This window comes from Haliotis rubra, unplaced genomic scaffold (genome assembly GCF_003918875.1).
Source record: "Haliotis rubra isolate DU_JTF1 unplaced genomic scaffold, ASM391887v1 Scf4, whole genome shotgun sequence".
NCBI lineage: Eukaryota > Metazoa > Mollusca > Gastropoda > Lepetellida > Haliotidae > Haliotis > Haliotis rubra.
The window spans coordinates 3183960-3207902 of NW_025767079.1; the positions used below are offsets into that span (position 1 = coordinate 3183960).

Sequence of the window (23943 nt, forward strand, 5' to 3'; positions counted from 1 at the left end):
GGTGAAGGAACAAAGCAGTTATTATTATGCTGATATTTCTGACATGAAAAAAAACATGGTTTTCATTTTCAATTTCCCGAGCACCACAGTGTGGACAGTAAAATACTGTTTTGGGCGTTTCCTTGTTTTCCTATATTTGTTGACTTTGAAGTTGTTGTGGGATATTCGAAATTTACAGAATGCCTGGATCAAATAATGATATTTCAGTTATGTATGATTCTAGGTTTCCGTCGTGTTTGAGTTGTGGTGAGGTGAGGTGAGGTGAGGTGAAATTGGGTTTACTGACTGACTGACTGAGTTTGGTTTTACGCCGCTTTTAGCAATATTCCAGCAATATTACGGCGGGGGACACCAGAAATGGGCTTCACTCATTGTACCCATGTGGGGATTCGAACCCGGGTCTTCGGCGTGACGAGCCAACGCTTTAACCACTAGACTACCCCACCGCCCCTAATACAAGGGACGCATCATTCATGAGGTGAGGTGAGGTGAAATTGGGTTTAACGTCGTACTTGAGAATATTTCGCTCATATGACGACGTGCATGCGTGTGTATGTGTATGTGCGGCTTCTTGTACTAGCCCAGACTGAAGCTGCCGCAGTGAAGCATGAATACCCCACTCAGACACATTATACTGACTCCGAGCCGACCAGTCCTTGTTGTACCCATTAATGCCGAGCGCCAGGCAGGGACCAACAAGTACCATATTTAAACGTCTTTTGGTATGACGCGGTCGGGGATCGAACCCGCGAACTACCGCTCTCCGGGCGGACGCTCTAACCACTACACCACGGAGGCGGTCTGTTTGAGTTGTGAGTAATGATGGAGGTACTTGGAATTACTGATTTCTGTGTGCCATGTTTGATAGGCGATATAATAACTCTCTGTCTGAAGATGTACATAAATAATCTCACATCTCCAACGCCTTGGTTTATCCACACATTCGAGAACGCGCACTGGAATAAAATAGATCTAACTTTTGTAGTCCAATTGGTTTTGCCAGTTGCTTTACATATTGATTAAACATGGATGCCATGGAAAGTTCACCATATTATTTTTACCATTTTGTTAAAAAATATGTATGTTAAAGTAAACAATCATCATACAGAGACGTTTGACACTTCCCGGGGGGTCAGACAGGGGTGCATCCTTAGTCCTATACTCTTCCTCCATTTCATTAACGAGTTTGCAGATGAGCTTCATAAGTTGTGTAATACTGGAGTGTTCGTTACTCAAGACATCCACGATCTACTTCTACTAATGTTTGCAGATGATATTGTCTAACTGCGTCAAGGGTCTCCAAAGACAAATTTTTGGGAATCGTTTTGCCTTAAATTGGGTCTGGAACTGAATCTCAACAAATTAAATATCATTAAAACAAGCTTAAGTGAGAGATGGGTTTACTGCAATCAAGCGCTAAAGGTTGTGACATAGTATAAATACCTCGGTGTAATAATTTCGTCGAGACTGATTTGGACAAAGGCGTGCGAAACCCTCGCTCACCAAGCATATAAAGCCTGTTTGTCTGTATTTAAACTTTTACGAAAGAATAAGGAAATCACCTATACAACCGCTCCTGCGATTTTCGACAAACAAATAACTCCTATATTACTTTATGGAGCCGAAGTTTGGGGACATACTTATTCAAAGGAAATAGAGAGGATTCAAACGATGTTTTTGCAAATGATTTCTAAAAATTGGGAAGTTTGCATCTTACAAAGCCATCCTCGGCGAACTAGGAAGGCATCCCGTGTGTGTACTCACCCAAATAAAAGTGATTAAGTTTTGGTTCAAGTTGCTGTCTATGAACGAACATCGTAAACCCAACAGTGTTACAAAATGCTCAAAACATTCGTACATTATTCTTACTGTGCGAGTGACATATATTCAAAATTTAAATATTTCCAAACTATAAATAATAACATTCGAAATTTCCACCCCGACGGATGTCCGAGACAGTAAGCTACCCCGCAAGACAAATATATAGAAAATGCATTTTCATGCGAGCGACTGATCCACCAAACATAGGTCACGTCGTGTCTGTAATAACGGATGAGGTGTGCGTGCGTGCGTGCGTGCGTGAGTGAGTGTGTTAGAGACTCGCTTAACACTGTCAGCTTGGGCGTATAAGTAACCAAGCGCCAAATGTGTTTCCAACAGTCGGCGATGATATTGTATGGCATTCTTGGTAAGGGACACAAAAGTAATGTGGGAGAATACGTTTACAATTTAGGGCGGTGGGGTAGCCCAGTGGTGAAAGCGTTGGCTCGTCTCGCCGAAGACCCGGGTTCGATTCCCCACATGGACATAATGAGTGAAGCCTATTTCTGGTGTCGCCCGCCGTAATATTGCTGAAATATTGCTAAAAGCGGCGTAAAACAATACTCACTCACTCGTTTTCAAAAATACACAGTGAATCAACTAGGCATGCACAGTCGGCTTTAAAACATAATGTCAGTTTCCAACCATTGTATTTATGGACAGCAAAGCAAACGCTATTCTTAACCATATCTCACAGGGAGGAACAGTATTTGCGCCATCAAGGAAGCATAACTGTTAATCCCCCTAAGCTGCTGGGTAAACGAGAAGACCCCATTCTTAACATGTCAAATGAAATTTTTAAAATGTTTTGTGGTTGTTTTTGTGTGTGGAATACAATATGTTAACACAAAGGATTGAAAGTGATGCGCCGAACCAGAGATACACTTCCTGGTTGGTGGCTTTGATCAGATCACAGGGCGTCACCGCCAAAACTATTCGTGTCGCTGCTAAACAAAAGAAACTAAACGGCCTACATCTGTTCCACGGGAAATTGAGTCACTAACAGGACAATGCTCTTCATAGTGTGAAACCCACAGGATATTAGCAAGTTTACGAACTGTCGGGATGAAGGACGTATACATCCATGTTTGATGGTAGCCGAAGTAATGGCGAAGCATTTTATGCCTTTTTTATAGTGAATGAGTTTAGTTTTACGCCGCACTCAGCAATTTTCCGGTCTAAAAAAATCGAGTCTCGACCAGTCAATCCAGTGATCAACAGCATGAGCATTGATCTACGCAACTTGAATACGAACTTTTTTATAGATACCCATAAGTAAGTTTACAAACTGCCGGGCTGAAGGAAGTATACATCCATGTTTGGTGGTGGCTAGAATAACACATGCAAAGATGGTTATTCGAAGGCGATGCATTTAATACGGGTTATATGGAGATATGTATCTCACCTTAAACAAGTTTTCGGCGGCTGTTTCCACTAAAGACGTCCTGAGTTATATTTTTTGGTTAAAATCCACCTGCAAATCATATTCGTTTGATTGCTGTTCAACGCTCAACTCGGCAATCTCTTCAAGTTGTATGAAGGCTGCGTGTATAAAAAGAAAAAATATATGATTATAAATAAATTACTCCACCCCTCTAGCCCACTGTTGTTACAAGCTACCAATTAGTACCTCTAGCCCCTCGCCTGGCTGTTCTGTTAGGTGTACTCACCCCCCCTGTAGCCGGATTTACTGCTAATAACTTACAAAACAAATATGAAGATTCTATATTTATTTACATTCACAAATATATTAATTCAGATCTTGACACATTGTCAGATCAGTTGTTTTTACGCAACATACATATTGTCCATCATATGTCCAATGGCACACAGGTATGAATCAAGATTTCTTTCACATAACATGTACTCTTGTCGTCTCTTCTACATATTGCTTCCTACGTTAGGGAGCAGACTGTCCACGCTTATGTTGCAAAAGCTGTACTTGGCTGGATGCTTCCCCACAACCAACACCTAACTTAACGAGCTTAGTAGCAGTTAATCCAGTTACAGGGGAGTGAGTACGGCTAACAGAACAGCCAAGCGAGGGGCTAGAGGTGTTAATTAGTGGCTTATAACAACAGGGGGCGGGGGCTAGAAGAATGATGCCAAATAAATCATTAAAAAAAGGCTGCCTGTATTGGATCGAGTTTTACCCCGCCAATCCTGTGATTTATATTGATACTCATCGCCCAAATATGGTCATTTCAAGCAAGAAGGGGGCGGTGGGGTAGCCTAATGGTTAAAGCGTCGGCTTGTCACGCTGACGACCCGGGTTCGAATCCCCACATGGGCACAATGTGTGAAGCCCATTTATGGTGTCCCCCGCCGTGATGTTGCTGGAATATTGCTAAAAGCGGCGTAAAACCCAACTCACTCACTCACTCAAGCAAGAAGGTAAAGATATTCATAGTCGAGGTACATGCGTAGTATGTTTTGTGAATAAATTATTTGGATGAATTAACAATTTTAGGATTTCATTTATTTTATTTCATTTGTTGTAGTTGCATTCCATGGCGTCCTTTAGAAAATCCTGTTCGTATTATTTGTTAACTGAAGTGATTGATACATGCCATCGTATCCCAATTGCGTAGATCGATGCTCATGCTGTTGCTCACTGGATTGTTTGGTCCAGACTCGATTATTTACAGACCGCCGACATATGGTTGGAATGTGGCGTAAAACTAAACTCACTCACTCACACAGTGGAAATTACTGAAACTGTGAACGTCACCGAGCCCATGGTGCATTAAATCAGCAGGCCAGTGAGTGTGATGTTTAATATTTTATTGAGAATCAATCACTGAAAATTAACTCAGCAGACTGGATTATTCTGGCGCCATAAAGCTGGGACACGCCTCATGTCGGGTAAACCAAAAGCAACATCATCATGAACAACAACAACAACAACAACAAAACACACACACACACTCTCTCTCTCTCTCTCTCTCTCTCTCTCTCTCTCTCTCTCTCTCTCTCTCTCTCTCTCTCTCTCTCTCTCTCTCTCTCTCACTCACTCACTCACTCACTCACTTTGAACCCAACGATTTGCACAAATCTCTAAGGTAATAATTGATAGTTTAAATGATAATTTCTAAAAATAAATATATGAATAATAGACTGGCGCCCTAACACTTGCGTTTTTAAAGGATAGAATTACTATACATCCATGGAGCAAGGCTAACCAACCTGGTACAAGGTGAAAGATACGAGAGCTGTTTAATACATGCGATAACATAAAGCAAACCGGTTACAACGACGGATAAGATTTACGCGAAACCAACCAAAATACACCTTATCAAAAAACTCATTTAATTCTTGAAACCTCATTTATTCACGCTTTGACATTTATGTCTGCTCATGATGACATTAAGAATGGTACTGTCTGCTTTACAATGGACGAGAACCGACATTAAATTCAGATTTATTGTGCTTCATGCATTTCAGGTATTTCAGCATTGCCTGTTCGCTTATTGTCTTCAGCGCGACGCATTTCAACAGAAGTGTTTTATCACTTTTATAGTGTAAATGTTTTGTTAGTTCATAACATAAACTTGAAATTTATACTTGCATGCCTTGAAATCTCATCTAAGTATCATGGAATTTCAAGAACAAACAGAAACTCGAATTGCCCTTAAAGTGAGTGAGTGGGTGAGGGTGGTTTCACGCCGCTTTTAGCAATATTCCAGCAATATCACGACAGGGGACACCAGAAATGGGCTTCACACATTGTACCCACATGGGGAATCGAACCCGGGTATTCGGTGTGACAAGCCAACGCTTTAACCACTGGGCTTCCCCAGTGCCCCTGAAGGGTTACGTCCATTCGTGTTTTTGCTGCAGAAGACGTCAAGTCGGGCTTTTCAAATAGTACAGGATTAAATGAAGATTTATGCTCTGGATAAAATAAATATCCTCCCCAAGATAGATGTAAAACGGCCGATAACTGGATTAAACTAATCTGATCATCAGCATAACAAAACCGCTGCTGATCTTACAGGCAATTTCACACCACACGTCTCTAAAAATAAATAATGCATTTCTCTCAATACTATTAACAGAGAAGCTTCCATATAATTTAACCCCCCCGGCCCCTCACCCAATTACGTATTTAGATTACAATATTAAATAAAAAAAGTTCGAATGAAATATATTTTCAGCGGCTAGTAAATGATAGTCTGGGCAAGTCAAACGGGTGGTTGATGTCATGAGCAACTCACTTCGCAGTTGGGATATGGTGATACGCCAAGACACCGACCACCCCATTCGGTTAGTCGACAAGCATACGCTGATGGACCCTTGCTAATCAGGAATCCAGTGGTGGTACTGGACGAATGCCCAAAGTGAATAAGGTCTTGGTTTCGAGAGGGCGAGTATGGTGCAGAGAGATCGGGGTAAATTCGGAATTTGATAAAAAGTATCAGAGCGGATTCTGACATTCAACCAAACACTGGAAAAAAGTCCATGTTTACAAGACATTTCCAATTTTGGAAAGATGATGTTTCCAAAGATTTACAATTTTGGAAAAGTCCACAAGGGGAGATAACTGGTGGTTGATGGTAAATCATTGTTATTTGCACGCCCCGGGACCTAATCCCTTGTTGATTGATGAGTGAGTCACGGCAGTTAATAGTCACCAATTAACAAGGCCTACTGCCATTTTAATTAACAAGTTATTATGCCTCTTAAAGGTCACATGCAACCAAAAAATCGAAAACATAATTAAAACATAATTATCACTTCTTCATGACATATAATATGCATTGCTGATTATGAAAAAACAAATAAACAAAATAATAAGCGTACAATCGCAAATCAAAAGTGCAATATTTTGTACTTGGGTTTATCTCCCCCGAAACGAAGCAGCCGGGATACCGAACCCAGTCAGGGCTGGTGTAACGGCTGGTTCATTTGCAGATGCCCTCACGGCTGATTGTGTGTGTATATATAGAGATGTTGGGTTTTGTAAATACATGCTCATTTTTTGTGTATAACATTTTGCAATCAACAGACATCATAACATGTCATGTGTTCAAGTATCACACCTGCCTGTCTGTGTAATTACATAATGTGACAGAGACCGAACTCGGGCCATAAATCAATGCATTTTGTTTATGGTGTATAGCCTGATTGGTGTTAAGTTCAAATTGCATGTGGTCAGTGATCGCAGTTGTGTATTGAATATTGTCATTAGTAGACAGGCAGGCAGACACACAGGTGTAAATAAAACGAGACATTGAGTTTTGTCTGTGACAACGACATATCTACATAGTATATCACAGTTAGATATTCTGTCAACGCTAAATAATGACATTGCTTTCAAGTATCGAAGTGAGAAAGTGACTCGGTAAGAAGAACGTGTGGGGAAATAGACAGATGAAATTATATAAACAGTTTATTTACTGTCATAACATATAAAAAGCTCGCGCCTGTGAAATATCAACAAAACATTATGAAAATAGCTCACACCAAAGCCTTCACCGAGTATTCACCAGACAGCCCGCTTCCAAGTTGCGCGAACCTATTTCACTGCGCACATGCTATGAACGCAGCCCAGCTGTTGAAACCCGTTTTCCCCCGAATTTTTCCGGGGAAAATTAGTGAATCGTTTGAACTCCGATTTCGCGCGGTTTTTTTCATCGCGTTATTTTTCAACTTTATAACTTGAATTTGCATTTTTGATGATTTGTTTCGGTAAGTCCATACCGAAAGGTATCAGAATCTGCAAAGTTGTGTTTTACGTTGCATGTGACCTTTAAAGAAGCCTCTGGAAGTAAGTTAAATCTTTGATGGGCATTAAGAAGTGGAATGCATTACTGTGACCTGATTTTCACCTGATGAAGGAGCAAGCATATGCTCCGAAACTTCGTGTTATTCACAATAAAGAAGTTGACATCCATAAATCTTGCTTTTCTTATTAAAAAGGTAACTTATTAAAATCTGCTGAGATGTAGGCTTGTTAATCATGTCACGGTGTGATTATCGCTCTAACACACCTGAGAGATTCGTCAACAGTGTGGTATGCACAGGCGGTGAAACTTGTATTGTATTACATTGGGTTGGTTGCATATTGTTTTGTGTTATGCTGTCAGTTTGTATGTATGTGTGAATGAGGAACCTCACATATTATGACATTGAAAACAGACTAAACTTAAACATTTATTCCATGGTCAATATCGCAATGTTAGTGATATGGTAGTATACATCTATCAGTACCAGTTTGACGTGTCTGGTCATGAGTTAACTAACATAGTGATTATATATTTTTGACCATTACATGTGTCATTCACACGTCATTTATGCCATGATAATGTTCTCTGATCCATTTCATCATACAGCATTTATTTCATTCAATGTTTTGAAGCTCATATGAAAACATGAAAAATGTTACTGTTCCAGTTCCTTTTGAAGAGTGAAAGTATTTTTGTTCCTCATGTCTTCCAACCAATATAGTCATTATGGTTACAAACGACCTGATTTTAATACCTATCAAGTTAGATGTTATACACGCGTGCATGCACACACCCACACCCACACAAAACATCCGTAATTTGTGAATTCTGTTCGGACGATAAAGAAATATCTAATTTGATCAGAATCAGTATATGAATTATCTTCCCTTACTCTGAGAGAAGCATGGCATTATTCGTTCATTTTTTAATAATTTTATCTCCATAAAAGAAGGTATTATCAAAACTGTGAAACAAACTTGCGTATACTACCATATCACTAACATTGCGATATTGACCATGGAATAAATGTTAAGTTTAGTCTGTTTTCAATGTCATAATATGTGAGGTTCCTCATTCACACATACATACAAACTGACAGCATAACACAAAACAATATGCAACCAACCCAATGTAATACAATACAAGTTTCACCGCCTGTGCATACCACACTGTTGACGAATCTCTCAGGTGTGTTAGAGCGATAATCACACCGCGACATGATTAACAAGCCTACAGCTCAGCAGATTTTAATAAGTTACCTTTTTAATAAGAAAAGCAAGATTTATGGATGTCAACTTCTTTATTGTGAATAACACGAAGTTTCGGAGCATATGCTTGCTCCTTCATCAGGTGAAAATCAGGTCACAGTAATGCATTCCACTTCTTAATGCCCATCAAAGATTTAACTTACTTCCAGAGGCTTCTTTAAGAGGCATAAAAACTTGTTAATTAACAAGGCAGTAGGCCTTGTTAATTGGTGACTATTAACTGCCGTGACTCACTCATCAATCAACAAGGGATTAGGTCCCGGGGCGTGCAAATAACAATGATTTACCATCACCCACCAGTTATCTCCCCTTGTGGACATTTCCAAAATTGTAAATCTTTGGAAACATCATCAAATTGGAAATGTCTTGTAAATATGGACTTTTTTTCCAGTGAAATCACCGAATATGACCACGATGCATTAATAATCAGGGACCAGAGAAGATCCGGGTTAGAATTGATCTTCAGTAACCCATGCTTGTCGTAAGAGGCGACTAACAAGATCGGGTGGTTGACTTGGTTGACACATGTCATCGTATCCCAGTTACGTAGATCGATGCCCATGTTGTTGATCACTGGATTGTCTGGTGCAGACTCGATTATTTACAGACGCCGCCATATAGCTGTATTATTGCTGAGCGCGGCGTAAGACTAAACTCACTCGCTCAAACACTCATTTCAACAGTAACGCTTGATGACAACACTTTCCTTTTTGGAACAAGTTGTGACATTGTTCCTAAACCAGTAGCGGTCGCGGGATAGCCCAGTGTTTGAAACGGGGGGTTCCCACTTTGCCGGACGCTTTTGTTCGGAATAAAAAATCACTGATGCGCGATAATCCCTATAACAATAGAGGATTAAGTTATAGTTTGAAACGTTCGCTCGTCACGCAGCCCTTCCTTTTAAGATCAGGATTCTTTGAGAGGAATTTAGAATTTGGAGCAGTAAGGAGGGACAAAAATGGATGAACAAGTTCTTTATTACAGTGGGAGCGACGTTTCGGTGTTTTAATCTGATCGTAAGCAATATGTGGTTAGCTATGGTGGCTGATTGGGGCCATCGCTTTCTCGCCTTAAAATTCGGAGGCGAGAAAGCGAGAAAGCGATAACACGAGACGAGAAAGCGATAACGCGAGACGAGAAAGCGATAACGCGAGACGACAAAGCGATAACGCGAGATTGCCCTAATCAGCCACCATACTATGCTTCCCTATGTTATTGCAGCCTTTATCCTAATACTGTAATCACACTTCTTCACACGTGTATATGTGCCTGTCTATAATAATAATAATAATTGCATTTATATAGCGCATCATTCACTAATAAATGCTCTGTGCGCTTAAGATGGAAATTGACACTTGAAAAGAAATGTTTTGAGGCCAGTCTTAAAAGATGTTAGTGACTCGCTGGTTTTGAGTTCAAGCGGTAGCGCGTTCCACTTCATTGCTGCATTGAAAGCGAACGACCTTTTGCCAAAGTTGGGTTTGATGTTTGGCACTGTCACTAGCATTTGGTTTTGTGATCTCAGTGAGCGTGAGGGCTGATACAGGGGCAGTAACTCTGCGAGGTAGTCAGGGGCCATTCCGTTGAGACACTTGTACGTCATTACAATAGTTTTGTAGTCAATTCTTGCGGTGATTGGTAGCCAGTGTAAATCGTTTAGAATTGGAGTAATGTGATCGAAGACTTTAGACTTTGTAATGATTCTTGCAGCAGTGTTTTGGAGGGCTTGAAGGCGACGTAGCTGATCTTGGTTGACGTTGTTGAGGAGGCTGTTGCAGTAATCTACTCGGGACATGACCAGAGATAGGACAAGTTTTGAAGTAGCATCAGCACTCAGATAGTTGCGGAGTCTTCCAATGTTCCTGAGATGCATATGGGCATCCTTATTCTGTTCATCACATATTCGGTTGGGTAGCCTAGTTGTTCGATGCCCCACATGGGTACAATGTGTGAAGACCATTTCTGGCATCCCCCGACGTGATATTGCGTAATCACGCGGCGTAAAACCAAAGGCACTCACTCACTCATCACCTGTGCGATAGTTTTAACACTGTTAGAACCTACTTGCACTGTAACAAAGAAGTTGTTCATCCATATATTGTTATCGTACCTTTTACGATCTGATTAGCTTTATTTAGATCTGTGATTGCAAATGACAGCAAAACTGAAAAATTCTTAGTAGTAGTGTGCAACTACCAGAAAACGAAGAGTTACCTGTCTTTGTGAACACACTCAAGGGAAATGCAACCTCATTTCGCAAGACGAAGGTGTCGGGAGACGAGGTTGATTCGAGATCGCTTTTAGAGCGGCCATAAATTTCCTAGTCCCGAGATGGCATTTGGACGCCTTGTCAACATGACCAAGGAACAACCCTGATAGCAAACTGACAAGGAAAGTCACAGGGTGGAAGCGCTGTCCACGCGAAATGTTGAGTTGCCCCCAAAGCAACTCCATTTCCTCGATGGACAGTGAAAGAAGAACATGTGACGCAAGAGTAATGGTAGGATTTCCCTCGAATTTTCATAATTTTGCAAGTATATCAGATTTTGCCATTTAGCACAGGTCTTTCTATAATAGCTTGACACCCTCTCTATTTATTGCAATTATGCGTTAAGCGAGGGCACCCTCCTGAGTGTCGAAACAAGATCGCGGAAAATGATCGTTTCAACACGAAATATGACAACCTCATCAGCAAATTTTGCTGTCAATTCTTACATATAGTTATTTTAGGTCTTCATTAACAGTTTAGGCTTTAATGCGTCAGTATTTTTTCAGTTATCGTCGAAAAATCAAACTGTACATTTTATATGGAGTTACTCACGTTTAGCAAACAAAATGTCCATTGCGTTGTGATTTTACTGTCCAGGAGTTGACAGTTTGTAGTTTTAACCGTCATGTCATCAAACCTGGGTTTTCGGCGTGACGCGCGAACGCTTTAGCCACTAAGCTATCCCACCGTCTAGTTAAGGTAAGTAGACATCTTTGCGATAACGCCATGCTTTTGCTATATACTTCCTCCGTCAACCTGTGCCGCATGGTGGGGAACTGAGATTTGCTCAACTTTATTAATATGAACATGTCCAGCCCCTGTTGGGGGCCAGTGAGTCCTGTTATGGAACAACAACCTTCTTATCCAAATGTGGGCCAAAGACGTTTACCCCGTCAGCAAGTTGATTAGGTAAGGGTGTAATCTGTTAGATGACTCAAACTGCTTCTGTTTCGACGACATGCACGAGACTAACCCACTTGCAAAAGGGAGGACGCGATACCCATCTAAAAGGATAGACAACCCGACAAAGCCTTCAACACTATTTGCTGGATTCAACACGAAGCCCATGCATCAATCAAGACGTTCAGCTGTGATTCTGGATAATCGTGAGTTCATTTACCAATCGTTAGAGCTGTATTTTGTTGCTGATGCATATCTGACACGTTACACTCACCCGTGAAGACCTTGGTTGGAATTGGTCGTCAGCAACCTATGCTTGTGGTAAGAGGCGACTAACGGGATAGGGTGGCGCCGAAAAACTACATTCACCCCATCACTCACTGAGAGAAATAGGGATTGAAATGTATCATCAGATAATGCGTGTCGTTTACAGGAATTAAACATGGTTATGACTTGACCTCAAAAGCTCCCTTGAAGATCCGGGTTAGAATTGATCTTCAGTAACCCATGTTTGTAAGAGGCGACTAATGGGATCGGGTGGTCAGGCTTGCTGACTTGGTTGACACATGTCACCGTATCCCAATTGCGAGATCGATGTTCATGATGTTAAACACTGGATTGTCTGGTCCAGGCTCAATTATTTACAGACCGCGGTCCTATGGCTGAAATATTGCTGAGCGTGAGGATTAAATTAAACCCACCCACCCCAAACATTGCCCGAATTAATCGAATATGACCCTATGTTAATCAATTCCCTTGTCTTCATTATGATTAGTTGATTGTTCATCGATCTTATGCGGTTGTGTACCGATTTCAAAATTCAGATGTACCCGCCAATTTTTCCGGGGTAAGCCTTTGCGTTTCAACCTGTTAATCAACTCGAAACATAATGGAAAGGTTCTCTTACAAGAGCAGTATTTTCGCAGACACAAGTCTGAATTTCTTTGGTTTATGTAAGAGTTATTCTTGTTTCCGATAACCTAGTGAAAACAGCGTGGTGAAACATCACCAAACATTTTCTCATGAGAACGAGAGACGTTTATATCCATATTCCTGAACTGACTTCATGGCAGTGTAATGAAAGAATTAGAAATTGCACAGTTTTGGGAATCGACCCCAGCTTAGGAGGAGGTACGCTTTTTATGGATAGACAACTTCTTTATTGCAGTGAATGCGACGTTTCGGTGTAGATCCTAACACCGTTATTCAAGAATTGAGTTAAAAATTGAATGCAGGGAATCGACCCCAGATTAACTGGCCAATACCTACACCACAAGGCTATTTAACCGCCCCGTTAACTGAGAGACGGACTACCGAGGTCAATGACTGGTTTGTCCAGATGGGCATGATCGTCGTTGACGACATGGGATACGATGTTTCTTCTGCACCTACAACCTCATTTTACGCGCTGTTTGGTAGCCGAGTGGTTAAAGCGTTCTCTTGGAACCCGAATCCCGGGTTCGATTCCTCACATGGGTACAATGTGTGAAGTCTATTGCTGGTGACGCCCACCGTGATATTGCTGGAATATTGCTAAAGGCGGCGTAACACTATGCTCACTCACTCACTCTTCAGCATCCACAGGCTATGTATATAATAAAGATAATGACTCTGAGACTCATCTTGAGATGAACTGATCACTTGAAAGTTTTATTGAAATTGCTCGTGTACAATGATTTCTATTGCTGGCCGGCGAACACGTTTCCAACATCATACCACAACGAAGGAAACGCGTAACCTTTCTAGACTCGAAGGGACTTGTATAAACTGTTGACCTCTTTCATGACGCTCTGAGAATAAAAAAGAATATTCGTAAACTGACATGTACTTTCAAAGTAAAACAGTCTCATTAAAATCACATCCTAATTCATGGCGCTCAGAAACCACAAGGTGTGAAAAATATCCATAACAGTATTTCTTAAAGACATTCCGTGAGGTGAGGTGAAATGGGGTTTAACGCACAAGAACCCGTTATCGCTATGTAAGGTCTATGTTTAACCTACATAGCGATAACGGGTTCTTGTGGTTTAACGTCGTACTTAAGAATATCTCGCTCATATGACGACGTGCATGCGTGTGTATGTGTGGCTGCTTGCACTTGCCCAGACTTGAGCTGGTTTTAAAGTGTTAGCTGACTGAGATACCATGCCGCAGTTAAGTAGTACTCAGAGACTTTATACTGACTCCGAGAAGATCAGGCCTTGTTGTCTTTAATACCGAGCGCAAGGCATTCGGAACTACCCGATAATTTATCTGGCATCAACAATGATCAGCTTATTTGAAAGCTCAAATGGTACGACTTCTTGTCTGAGGTTGTGTCTGAGTAAATAGTCTGTTTTGCTCTGATGAGTAAATTAGAGTTTTTTTACCATTGCGACTTGAGGGAGAATTCTTCACATGCTAACAGTGCACATTCTAAGATACAAAAAGCGTGTCTCTGATGTTGCTGGGCGTGACTCACCTTTCTACAGAAGGATGGGGGGTCGAAGACGGTGACGTCCCTGATGCCGGGAAAGATGTTGTTATAGCCCAGGGCGTACAAATAGTTGTCTGAAAAGAATATCACACATATATTATCACACAATGTAGGAACACAATAAAAACATGTCCTCCAAAACGTGACAAACACCGCACATGAATGCACAATCTGAACCTTCCTTCGTTCACGAACTCAAGTACAATCTGACCCATCACATGCACAATAACCCCGGCACAATCCGGCACTTATGCTGTTCACATCTGCACATACACTTGTGCAGACAAACTCCGGTACAATCTGAATCTCCCAATGCAGACTAACTCCGGTACAATCTGAATCTCTCAATGCAAACTAACCCCGGTACAATCTGAATCTCTCAATGCAAACTAACCCCGGTACAATCGGAATCTTCCAATGCAAACTAACCCTGGTACCATCTGAATCTTCCAATGCAGACTAACCCCGGTACCATCTGAATCTTCCAATGCAAACTTACCCCGGTACAATCTGAATCTTCCAATGCAGACTAACCCCGGTACAATCTGAATCTCCCAATGCAGACTAACCCCGGTACAATATCTGAATCTTCCAATGCAAACTAACCCCGGTACAATCGGAATCTTCCAATGCAGACTAACCCTGGTACAATCTGAATCTCCCAATGCAGACTAACCCCGGTACAATCTGAATCTTCCAATGCAGACTAACCCCGGTACAATCTGAATCTTCCAATGCAGACTAACTCCGGTACAATCTGAATCTCCCAATGCAGACTAACCCCGGTACAATCTGAATCTAACAATGCAGACTAACCCCGGTACAATCGGAATCTTCCAATGCAGACTAACCCCGGTACAATCTGAATCTCCCAATGCAGACTAACTCCGGTACAATCTGAATCTTCCAATGCAGACTAACTCCGGTACAATCTGAATCTTCCAATGCAAACTAACCCCGGTACAATCTGAATCTTCCAATGCAAACTAACCCCGGTACAATCTGAATCTTCCAATGCAGACTAACCCCGGTACAATCTGAATCTTCCAATGCAAACTAACCCCGGTACAATCTGAATCTTCCAATGCAGACTAACCCGGTACAATCTGAATCTTCCAATGCAGACTAACCCGGTACAATCTGAATCTTCCAATGCAGACTAACCCCGGTACAATCTGAATCTTCCAATGCAATCTTCCAATGCAAACCGGTACAATCTGAATCTCCCAATGCAGACTAACTCCGGTACAATCTGAATCTTCCAATGCAAACTAACCCCGGTACCATCTGAATCTTCCAATGCAAACTAACCCCGGTACAATCTGAATCTTCCAATGCAGACTAACCCCGGTACAATCTGAATCTCCCAATGCAGACTAACCCCGGTACAATCTGAATCTTCCAATGCAGACTAACCCCGGTACAATCTGAATCTTCCAATGCAGACTAACTCCGGTACAATCTGAATCTCCCAATGCAGACTAACCCCGGTACAATCTGAATCTGACAATGCAGACTAACCCCGGTACAATCGGAATCTTCCAATGCAGACTAACCCCGGTACAATCTGAATCTCCCAATGCAGACTAACTCCGGTACAATCTGAATCTTCCAATGCAAACTAACCCCGGTACCATCTGAATCTTCCAATGCAAACTAACCGCGGTACAATCTGAATCTTCCAATGCAGACTAACCCCGGTACAATCGGAATCTTCCAATGCAGACTAACCCCGGTACCATCTGAATCTCCCACTGCAGACTAACCCCGGTACAATCTGAATCTTCCAATGCAGACTAACTCCGGTACAATCTGAATCTTCCAATGCAAACTAACCCCGGTACAATCTGAATCTTCCAATGCAAACTAACCCCGGTACAATCTGAATCTTCCAATGCAGACTAACCCCGGTACAATCTGAATCTTCCAATGCAAACTAACCCCGGTACAATCTGAATCTTCCAATGCAGACTAACCCCGGTACAATCTGAATCTTCCAATGCAGACTAACCCGGTACAATCTGAATCTTCCAATGCAGACTAACCCCGGTACAATCTGAATCTTCCAATGCAGACTAACCCCGGTACAATCTGAATCTCCCAATGCAGACTAACTCCGGTACAATCTGAATCTTCCAATGCAAACTAACCCCGGTACAATCTGAATCTTCCAATGCAAACTAACCCCGGTACAATCTGAATCTTCCAATGCAGACTAACCCCGGTACAATCTGAATTTTCCAATGCAGACTAACCCCGGTACCATCTGAATCTTCCAATGCAAACTAACCCCGGTACAATCTGAATCTTCCAATGCAAACTAACCCCGGTACAATCTGAATCTTCCAATGCAGACTAACCCCGGTACAATCTGAATCTTCCAATGCAGACTAACCCCGGTACAATCTGAATCTTCCAATGCAGACTAACCCCGGTACAATCTGAATCTCCCAATGCAGACTAACCCCGGTACAATCTGAATCTCCCAATGCAGACTAACCCCGGTACAATCTGAATCTTCCAATGAAGACTAACCCCGGTACCATCTGAACCTTCAAATGCACAATAGCCCCGATACAATGTGAATGTTCTGAGGCAAACTTACTTCCGGGACGGAGGATGGTGGTTGTACTGATGATGGGCACGCAGTCCCGGCGGCTGACAACGGCAACAGTGTTCTTAAACTCGTTTCTCGTGTCATTGAACTGGTAAGCTATCGCAGAAAGGCTGTCGGTGCCAAAGCCGTAGAAGAGAGGACCCATCTCGACAGCGCCACCTAAAAAGCAAATGATCAATGCAGTTTTCTTTATAAACAACAAGGTGATGTCTATCCTTTCGGTACAGGATACAGTCGTTCACTTTTTAGGAATGCCTTTTCGTTGTTGAATAAACATGTCGCTAAGAACCTGTACTGCTCGTACAGTACAGTACAATCTATTGGTGGTTAGGCCCTTTGACTAAATGTATTTTGTCTCATCATGGGGACGGTGGGGTAGCCTAGTGGTTACAGCGTTCGCTCGTCTCGCCGATCCGGGTTCGATTCACCACATGGGTACACTGTTCGTAGTCCATTTCTGGTGTCCCCGCTGCGATATTACTGGAATATTGCTGAAAGCGGCTTAAAATTAACTCACTCACGCACACACTGTGGGTGGTAGGGTAGCCCAGTGGTTAAAGCGTTCGCTCATCATGCCGAACACCCGGGTTCTGGAATATTGCTAAAAGCAGCGTGAAAACAAACTCAGTCAGTCAGTCGCCTTATCGGGGTCTTCTCGTTCACTCAGCAGCTTAGGGGATTAACAGTTATGCTTGATTGATTGTACAAATACTGGTCGTCCCTGTGACAAGCTGCTGATTTGTCTGTGACTCAGTACACAGATTGTGTAGTTCTGGAGTTAACAATGATTGTAACTCAAAATATGCACTGAGGTGAAGTAAATTGTTAATCTTATAATGCCAATCCAGTAATATGAAAAACCAATGTAAAATAGCAGTATTCTAACCCTTGACACCCTTTATTTTTCCACTATCATCATAGACCTTAAGCATTTCATGGCATCCACTAGGGTATCTACAAGATTCCAAACATATCAACTGACACCCGTACTTGATACAGCGAGTAATTATCTGACACATAAGTGGGTATCTGCCTGTCTCACCGAGAATGGCATTTGTTGAGACTGTTCTACAGGCACCTATATATCTCTTAAAGAAATTTCCCTGTACTTTTTCTTTTTTTATATGTATATTTATATTTATATTAGGAGATGGAAATTATGAATATGTGTCATGTTAAAATGAACGTGTTCGATCAATATTCTGTCACAGTGATTCCTTAAATTAAAAGATTTCAAAGATTACAGGATCATACAACACAGTGACTAAATATCCCAGGTGACTAAATATCACAGGGAACAAAATAGAAAGCGCACCTTTTGTAATATGGGATTACCTCGCTCCACTTACCTTGAACCCTAAAACAACAGCTGCTGGGTAAGTGAGAATGACCCGCTTTATCATGCTTGGGACCTTACTTATAATACGCTGGTATGCCTAACCGGGACGTGATCATTAACAAGTAGACCAAGCTGGATATGGTTGAGTGCGACATTAAAAACTAACAATACAAAGCACTTTCACTTTCCATCAAGTATTCAGTGATGTACTCACTCACTGTAATAATCTTACACCGTTATAACGCAATGGGTGTGGAATGGCTCACCAGGAATGCAGTTGGCCGGGAAGCTCCCAGACACGGAGAACGTCTCGCACGTTTGCTTGTCACTGTCGATGCGGAAGCCGGTTCCCTGCAATCAATCAATCAATTGAATACAAGGTATAAAAGATCCATATTTTCCGGTAGATATTGTATTATGCGACTTTCGCCAGGTCCAATACTACCTTGCCGTGAAACAGGCCCTCTTTGAAAAAAATATATTTAATGATTAATAATGATGATGATAATTATTATTATTATTCACTCCATGTGCATGTTATCACAAGGGTCAGACAATGTCTTGAAGTTATTTTCTATTCAAGGATTAAGGCGATTCGCGGTACACCATTTTACACCAGGTTCGATATAATTCAGTTATACCACAATAATTAAAAAATACTTCAGATTGTGGACACAAATTTGTATTTTTTATATGATGTTGAAAAAATAAAAATCTATTTATTCAGTAGTAAAATCTGTTATTTCATTTTTTATTTCTACGTTCAAAACATATGTGAGAAAGTGAGTGCCTTCGAAAAACGCCGCTTTTCGCAGTATTCGGGTATATGAACTTGAAGGATGTTGGCTTAAAGCTTTTCAGCCGAAAAGTAGTAAAATAATAAAAATCATGGCGAGCAAGGCGAGGAGCCGAATTTGATAACGCTGGACAAATAACATGTTCCTGAAACATGGAATCCAGCGAATAGGATATACGACGTTTCTAGCACCGGCTTGCATATTATAATTATGTCTGAAATTTGGTACATCTGCCTGACGAGCGGCCAGTCTCTCCTTGGGCTAGCCATCCACCCTTCAAGGAAGAAGTGTCTTTCAAGCGCTTTTCCTTCGTCTATCCAGTATAGTGGGAGCTGGAATCCGGTGGAATCCAACCAGAACCGGATTTCACAAAGCGACCTTGACACTGACGGATCTCGTTATAATGACTATTCTCAGCCAGATATCCGCCTAGTTCGGTTAGGGTGGAATCTGGACTTGTATGGCCAGTTACTTCCCTTGCATCCGGAGGATGTTCTGATGGCTGTTTCGTGTCATCTCACAACAACTATGTTGTATTTATACATTTGCATTGTATGTGTTTCGGGTTTTGCCAAATGTTAACCTTGATCAACACTGATTTCAATCCTATCGACCGATGGTTGTCAGCTGACCCAATGTTAATTTTGAATTTTAAACTTTAAATATGAATGCTCAGTTGTATATAAAATGTTAACACAAGAGAATTATGCATCTTACCTGGCGGTAGTCCCAGATTTCCTTGTAGGAACTGACAAAAGCAGTGTAGTTGCCGCTGATCGCGTACCTTTTGTTGAGGGCGTCATAGGAATAGTATTGGAGGCCCTGAACAGAGAAGAGACTTGATTAGATATAATTAGAAACGATACTTATTCAGGGCCGACTCAGACATAGTGCAACTATGATGGCGTTTGTAAATATTCCATTCTAGACAAGACAATCCTGTGATTATGTGCAACCACTGACATACGTGGAGGTAGGAAGCAAGTGAGAATGCCTAACTGACACCTCCAATAAATCGTCTCTTACCACATTCATCATCTTTAACCTGGGATCCTTTCAGTGTAGACCCGTGAAGATCCGGGTTAGAATTGATTTTCAGTAACCCATGCTTATCGTAAGAGGCGACTAACGGGATCGGGTGGTCAGGCTCGCTGGCTTGGTTGACACATGTCATCGGTTCCCAATTGCGCAGATCAATGCTCATGCTGTTGATCACTGGATTGTCTGGTCCACAGTCGATATTTACAGACCGCTGCCATATAGTTGGAATATTGCTGAGTGCGGCGTAAAACTAAACTCACTCACTTACTTTCAGTGTTGAATAGATAAGACTCAAATGGCGTGAGGGATGATTTTACGCACGTCTTAGACGTTTACCGCTTGGCTGGAATTAACGAGCACCAGGAACTCCAAACGCCAACGACAGAGGGGTAGAACTATTGTTAAAGCTTTCGTGATTATGATAATCGATTCACGTCGTAGACGTAGGGTGCAAGAAACTCCACTAACTTGGGGGAACCAACTGCAAACCTTATGCAGATGAATTGCATGAGGATCATGCATCCAATTGCTGAAAAGCATGTGCAAATATCGTGCAAGTGAACAGCTGCGTTTTGGTGTAAAGTTCTGTTAAGAATTCACCAGTTTTCGCGGATTTTTATCATTTATTGAACTCATGACAATAATCTTTTCAACGTTACGAATTTCTTTTACAATACATCTGTTCATGTGAAAACAGTACCTTTAAACAATATGGAATATTTTGCAAAATCTAGTTTAGAACAGTTGACTGAAGTAAAGGAGCCCCAGTTAGTTGGGAGATTCGGGACCTGGGGGAATCTAGACTTGTTAAACGTGTGGACGTTAAAATAAATTTAACATTAACATGTGACGATATGACGCCGCTCTCCCACCTGCTGAGTCAGCAAGGAGAGTATAACCATTATGTTAGGTGTTAATAGCACTAATACACTGGCGTGCAAGCACGCGCTCCCATTTGCTTTGAAAGTCTTTCTACAAGGAACAAATTCAGATAACAAAAATCAAATATATTATCTATAGATTATAGATTATCCCGTGCGTACCACATTCCTTCATACTAATTTACAGCTTTAACAGTTACCACGAAACAATTATTGTATTAAATAATTTCTCAGTTTTTAACGAGCTTTTATATACTCATGCCAAAAATGGTCGTCACCCCCTTTAGTTTTTTTTATTGGAGAGGGCTTGTGGGTTGTGTGTGGGTTGGGGTGGGGAAGGGGGTGACAACCATTATTGGCATGAGTATATATCATTGTACATTGTTAAACCAGAACTAATATTTAACAAATGATTCCAATTCCGGGAAAAACTTGATTTCTAACACATTTTATAAACGTTTCGTTAAACACACATATTTCCCGTAAAAAAACACACAAAGCTTGATAACAAAACCGAGATTGAATGTCATAGGTGTTGAATTATCCAGGGTTTTGATTTGAAAATTGCTTAATTTTGTCAAAGCATTTCATAATCAGTGAAAGCATACAACCGAAGAATGAATAATTTTGAAAAGATACAACACCAGTGAAAGTTCTGTCGGTAATATTCGGCGCTCGATACAGCGAGGTTCGACTTTGCGGGAGAACCAGCTGAATGTCATGATTTTGAATTTTTAAAATTCCTTAACCTGCTCTCGTTTATGAAGAATGAAGGGAGACTACTGAAGTACTTTTTAATCACGACACAACTAGGATGATTAACTTTCTCATTGAAACAAAACATTGAAACCGAGAACTGAATAAGCCAGTTTTAGTTTGAAATTTTAATAATCCCAACTAAGAGGTAAGTCCCGTTGGTGATATTGTTAATTAAAGTGAATTAAAGTTAAGTTAATCTGTATTAAAGTACTTACACGTTCTCCACCTGAGGAGTCGACAATGGTGTAGTCTTTGAACGCTTCCCATTGCTGAGGAGCACAGCAGATGGTACCATGGGCGACAATCGCCAGGCTGGCGAGTAGAACTGCCTGCAGCATCATGTTGAGGAGTCGTCAAGTCTTCAGTCAACCGGGAAGCCTTCTGTCGCCGAGTCGTGGATAGGGTGAATGCGGGCTCCTTTTTATGTACACTGTCCAGCATCCTTCAAGGTCACCCGGGCCCCGGATGACCTGTACGTGTTTGAGAGTGTAATTCATCACTTCTTTATGTAACGAGTGGCCACATAATAAATCATGCATTTGGGTAAACTAATGGGGTGTTTATGATTAACATAACATCAGATTTTCACTTTGTTATGCAAACGTTTTCGTCCTTGTTTCTCGCCTTAAAAATGTTGTTATTACTGAAACGTAAAAAATCATATGTTTTTGTGGTATAATATCACGTGAAACGACTTGTATAATATATCAAGACGCTTTGTTTGCTTGACCTAACATTTTTGTGACGATGCATGTATTTTCATCATCATCATCATCATCATCATTCTACTTGTCCAAGATATTTTTTATGGATTAAACTTCTTTTTAAATTTCTCTCACAACGTTTCGAGACCATTCCAGGTCCCTTCATCAGGTGAACTGTCAGTTAGGACTATGTCAGTTAGTCATAGTCCTAACTGACAGTTCACCTGGTGAAGGGACCTGGAATGGTCTCGAAACGTTGTGAGAGAAATTTAAAAAGAAGTTTAATCCATAAAAAATATCTTGGACATCAATGTACAACTTCTAAATGCCACTGAAAGACATCATTCTACTTGTTTTTCAGTTTGGAATGTACAGACATGTTGAGCTGGTGCCCAACATCTGTTAGTATATTTTTTACAATACATATACATATACCAGTCTCACGCCTCTTTACAAAGAGAAATTGTAGATCACATTGCGCCTAAAAAATGTTCTTGTTTTACACCGGTTTTCGGTCTTAGCAGAGTGTCTTTTCACGTAGAGATAACAGCCTCGCCCATTGTTTCGAGCAAATGAATTTATTTACATGCACAGAATGTTAATGAAATCTACCTGAATGTTGCGTATATGTAGACATGTAGGTTAATATGATAATTTAATGTTTTCTCTCCTTAAAAGGACTAAACATTCAACTAATCAATTATATTCCGACGTATGCTCTTTCTTCGTGAAGTCGGGTTAAAACTTTACTCGTTTACCACCACTACTACTAGTACTACTACTACTAATACTACTACTATTACTACTACTACTAGCACTAGTGAGTGAGTATTGTTTTACGCCGCTTTTTAGCAATATTCTAGCAATATCACGTCGGGGAACACCAGAAATGGGCTTCACTCATTGTACCCATGTGGGAAATCGAACCCGGGTCTTCGGCGTGACGAGCGAACGCTTTAACCACTAGGCTACCCCACCGCCCCACTACTATTACTAATATACTGAAAACGATTAAAACGCAATTTGACATTCATACTTTCTCTACTCACACAAATGTGAACATATATAAATGTAACTGGCAGATATGTTTTAAGTGACTATCTGTGGATAATTTCATCTGAAAATGTCCAATCAACAACAACATCTGTGACGCAACAACGACATCAAACAAAGGAGGGGTCACTTGCAGTCAATATCGTGTGTGTCCACCGTGCGCTGCAAGACATGCTCCCAGTCTCTGGGACATTGAAAGGCACAAATTTCTCGGGAACAGCCGTGGGATGGCCTGCCAGTGATGTTTAAGTGCCTTGGTCAATTCCGCAACTGTCCTTGGTGGCACAAG

At 41.2% G+C, this 23943-nt stretch overlaps 1 protein-coding gene across 1 annotated transcript; it reads right to left on the reverse strand.

Annotated features, from left to right (window-relative positions):
- Positions 1 to 13610: 13610 nt before the first annotated feature.
- Positions 13611 to 22348, reverse strand: LOC124287313 (ependymin-related protein 1-like). The gene is made up of 6 exons (XM_046723811.1): positions 22113 to 22348; positions 19934 to 20038; positions 18686 to 18770; positions 17069 to 17239; positions 14449 to 14537; positions 13611 to 13777 (listed from the first exon to the last, which is right to left on the reverse strand). The coding sequence occupies exons 1-6, from the start codon at positions 22236 to 22238 to the stop codon at positions 13730 to 13732; spliced, it is 624 nt and encodes a 207-aa protein (XP_046579767.1). The 5' UTR covers positions 22239 to 22348; the 3' UTR covers positions 13611 to 13729.
- Between the last annotated feature and the right edge of the window lie 1595 nt (positions 22349 to 23943).